This window comes from Peromyscus californicus, unplaced genomic scaffold (assembly GCF_007827085.1).
Source record: "Peromyscus californicus insignis strain IS unplaced genomic scaffold, ASM782708v3 Scaffold_13__1_contigs__length_99412109, whole genome shotgun sequence".
In the NCBI taxonomy this organism is placed as follows: domain Eukaryota; kingdom Metazoa; phylum Chordata; class Mammalia; order Rodentia; family Cricetidae; genus Peromyscus; species Peromyscus californicus.
Window position 1 is genome coordinate 54,738,730 of NW_026294424.1, and position 4,820 is coordinate 54,743,549.

At 33.4% G+C, this 4,820-nt stretch overlaps 1 protein-coding gene across 1 annotated transcript; it reads right to left on the reverse strand.

The window, feature by feature from the left end:
- Nucleotides 1-203: 203 nt before the first annotated feature.
- Nucleotides 204-639, reverse strand: LOC128108883 (60S acidic ribosomal protein P2). Its single transcript, XM_052735897.1, has one exon. It carries the CDS (start codon nt 585-587, stop codon nt 240-242), a length of 348 nt encoding a protein of 115 aa, XP_052591857.1. The 5' UTR covers nt 588-639; the 3' UTR covers nt 204-239.
- Nucleotides 640-4,820: the final 4,181 nt, after the last annotated feature.

A 4,820-nucleotide genomic window follows, 5' to 3' on the forward strand; every position in this document is an offset into this window, starting at 1 on the left:
GATACTCATGGGAGACTTGCACTTTCCTAAATAGAAATGGATAAGTAGAATGGGGGGTAGGAGAAGAAGGGGTCATGGGGGGAGGAACTAGGAGGAGAGGAGAGAGGAGAAATTGGCATGAATATAAATAATTTACTTTAAAAAATTTATAAAAGTATATCTTAAAAGTTGTTTTTTTTTTTTTGTTTTTTTTTTTTTTTAGATACATAAAAAGGCTTTATTTGCAGGGGAGCAGGAATTTAATCAAACAAGCCAAATCCCATGTCATCATCTGACTCCTCGGACTCCTCCTTCTTCTCGTCTTTCTTCTCCTCTGCTGCAGCAGGGGCAGAACCAGCAGCAGGAGCTGCAGAGCCAGGGGCAGCAGAAACAGCCACAGCCCCACCAGCAGGCACACTGGCAAGTTTGCCAACACCCTGGGCGATGACATCCTCAATGTTTTTTCCATTCAGCTCACTGATGACCTTGTTGAGCCGATCATCGTCCGCCTCGATGCCCACGCTGTCTAGTATCTTCTTAATGTCTTTGGCGCTGGGAGAGGAGTTGCCCCCAAGGGCGGCAAGCAAGTAAGAGGCGACGTAGCGCATGTCGGCTGCTGCGGACAGGCCTCACGCGTGCGACCTCGGCGGCGTCAGGCAGCGAAAGCTTAAAAGTTGTTTTAAAGATTAATATGAAATTGTCTTAAACACATTAAACTGGAAAAAACTACAATGAAAAATAATTAGTAAACACTCAACAGGATATGAATTATCAATATATGTTGGAATATAAACTATTAAAACGCCTTGAAAAAATTGTTTGTCATTATGTTAAAATTTGATCATCCTTATGACTTATGACTGAACATTTTAATTCCCAGGCGTATAGACAAAGAAAACTTTCCTCTGCTCAGTCATGCATATATAAAGTGCTGTACAAGACAACATTAATCATAATAGAGAAAGATTAAAGAACAGTAAGTATTTATCTATAAGACAGAAGTACAAAGAATGAGGTATATTCCTGAAATAGGGTGATAATTATACTCAAGAGAACCACTACTTAATGCAGTAGTGTGGATAAACTGTGTCAACACAAAATTAAATTGAAAGTCCTTCCAAATATTTGATTGATATTAGCCTAATAATGGCAAATCTCATTGGTTTTTCAAAATTGCATATAGATGTCATAACTTCAATAAACACACCAGAAAATGGGAATAGAAAAACATACGTTTGGGATTTTTTCAAAAAGGAGAGTCATTTTCATGTGGAACTCTTATGTATAAATGCTATGGGCTTAAAAAAAAGACAGAGAAAAAGCATGAGAACATGAAGTTGATTGGCTAATGCTGGGGGATCTGAGATGAATTGGGAGAAGGGATAAATAATAAGCATTATTTTAAAGGATAATTTTTTAAATGCTGCCTTCATTTTTGAAAGATTTACACGTTTATAATAATAATAACAGCAAAAGTCTGTTAGAAATAACATATATGCCTGTGATTTTCAGCATACATCTATCATGAAGTTATAAATAATGAAACAATGTAGATTAAATCATTTGCTTTGTGTCAACTACACGCCATGAGACACATTCATAATTTTTTGTCTATTATTTTAAAATTCTAATTTGAAATATATTTACCCTACTCTACATATATATTATTATATATGTATCTATTTTAACTACTGTATTAATATTGTAATGTTCCTGGGGAGAAAGCAAGTTTATAAAATCTCTCTCTCCTCTCTCTCTCTCTCTCTCTCTCTCTCTCTCTCTCTCTCTCTCACACACACACACACACACACACACACACACACACACACAAACACACACACACACAAAAAGACAATTAGAAAGAACAAACCATTTATTACTAAGTATGTTGGTCATAGACACAAAATAATTTCATTTCTGTGCAATCCACGGGCTATACCTTTTAGACGCAAATAACGATATCTGTGTGAGACAGGTGACATCACTGTTGTCTTGGCTATGCTAATTGAACTTTTTTTTGGCAGAGAAAATTTGTGTGAAAACCAGCTAATTTGCTGTATATTAACAAATCTCTTCATGAGAAAGACAAGGGAATTAACACATCCTTGTAGTTTTGAAACATTTAGGTAATACTTAGGCAATCAAGATCATATTGACTTCAAGAATGGAATTTTAAATAGCACAACTAGTCAATCAAAACTATCAGAAAAACGTTAAAATAGTTTTCTAGGAGAGTGCCATGTCACCCCTAGTGTTGCCTACAATTTCCCTCAGATCTTTACTTAATATTGAAAGAGCCAGGTCGAAGTTGCTATGAGTAGAGGTCATGTATGTTCTTCATAGAAAAGAGGGGATGAAGAATCAAGGACAACTTTCAGGTCAACGACACAGAAGCAGGAAAGCTGCAAAACAGGAATGATGTATCGGGACATGGTAAGAAATAATTACTCCAGAAATGTATCAGAAACAAGGATGTAAATATGATTATTATATTAATTTTTATAGGATACTTATTTTGGAAATTTCAATAATTGAATGCACTGTAAACGAAAGCTCAAGAAACTGTTCAAGACCCAGTGCATTCTAGAGCAGAATTTTCCTTTGTACAAAATGCCCTTGCCTTTGTCTTCATGTCTTTTGCTCTTTGGTCTGGGGCATCATTCCTCGGGGAAATGAGCTTAGGAAAGAGTTGACATCCTGTTGTACTAATATACATATGTCTTCTCTTTGTGCAGAAGACACCAGAATAAATTAGAATCAGGTAAGCAGCCTTGTTAATTAGAAGCAGATTAAGGGTCCCCAGAGTCAGCCTGTCAAAGCATGTTTTCTTGAAAAGGTTTAGACTCCTTTCCTCATAAATATTAGAATGAATCATTATTATTCTGATTTCTCTCCTTTTCCTTTGAACTGCTACTTTTTTGACTAAAGTCATGATAGCAGGAAGCTGGATAATCAACAGTTTGATCATCAAGCTTCATGACCACGTTTCCAGGGTGGACTACCCAGAGCTTTTCTGAGATTTCTTTTCCCATATTAGCTTGCCTCAAGACTCATAGCTTTTGATCTTGTTACAATACTTATGGTGCTCCAACGAACCAGAATTGCATTTATTTTTGTCAGACAACATAGAAAACAAGATGCTGACAAATACTTTTTTTTTATAATAGCAGTATACTTTTTTTCAGACAATTATGGGGGTATTTTCAGTTTTATTCCCCACATTACACATGTATTAGAACAAATGTCTCTCCAGCATTGGTGTATAATTGAGACTAGGTTAGAGACTGTATGCTAAGTTAATCTCAATTTACATTAATATATTTAGTGTGTACACTTTTAAATTACATAATGTGAAATGGTTTTCTACATGGAAATTTTAATAGGATTTAAGAAAATAATTTTTTTCATTGATGAAGTTGGTAAGAGTTTTATTAAAATGAAATGAAAAATAAATAATTGGGAGTGGCTAGATAATACAACCAAATACAAGCAATAAAAAACTGACTAGATTTTAGTATTTTAGGTTCATTTCATGGCCTTTCTACAACACTATAAATACCTTAAAATTAGCTATGGAAGCTTTTGAGCACAAATGTAAATTCATGACCTCAGAGTTTGACTAATGTCTGTATATCTTTTTGTCTTTAAAATAACATTTAAAGTATTTTTATCTAATCATTTTGTCTTTATTTACTTTGAATGATTTAACAACTTTATGCTTCATGTATTTTATCTTAAAACATAGGTAATATAGAATATGATGAGATGTTATACATAATATACATAAATCAAACAATATGTGAATTAATGATCAGCTTTTATATTTTATAACAAACTATATATTTTTTAATTTGCAAAAAATTTCCTTCCCAGCTTAATATCATAATAAATACTAAAAGGAAATAAAGGAAATTTAGAATAGGATAGAATAGCACAAATATTTGTCAAGGAAGTAAACTTAACATGATTGGGGAAAAATGGCCATATGAACTTCTAAGTAGTAACAGAAGGGAGACTTAATATTATAGTTTATTGTATACTTAATATTGTATACCCATGAAAAGTAAAAGAAAAAAGACTTTACCATACTTACCATACTTCAAAAAGCCTTCTGAGATAACATGACATAATATTCAATAGAACACAGATACAAGTCTTGTATCTGTGGGGATCCTTACTGGAGAGCTAGCAATGGAATTATTATTGGGGAGAGGCATCCAGAGGGCTGATAACAGCAAATACATTAAATGAGTTAACAATTTACTATCTAGAACAAAATGATGAGCTAAACCTATTTCCCTGAAAAGAATGGAGAATCACTGTGGGCTTTTGAGCAGCAAAATGTCCATAACTTATTGAGACCCACACAAACAAATAAACCTGTCAGGATTGACCATGAAATGCATGAAACAGTTTGAAGATTAGGTTAGACTCCAATTTCCAAAGCTTTATACACCTATGGCATAAACTTCATTACTCAAAGGTAGCCCATTTCTTAGTTTTTGTTTTATTAAATATATTTAAATCCACATATCATTGTAGCAAACCTGAATATAATAGCAGCCAAAAGTAATTCTTTTCCTAGTGGTCAATCAAGTGACTTTACTTATACATACCCCAATGATTTTAATTAACAAATTTATATTCTGACAATAATTTGGCTAATCATAGAGCAGTACCTCATTCCTCTAATTCCATTTAATTCTTCTTAACTGGATTTTTGTATTCTAGTGTTAAGACTCTGTAAAATATTATGATTTTTATAGAAATGAAGTCTATGCACCTACTATTTTGATGAATCAGTAATTATTCTATAATGAGAAAGAGAATGGCACTGCACA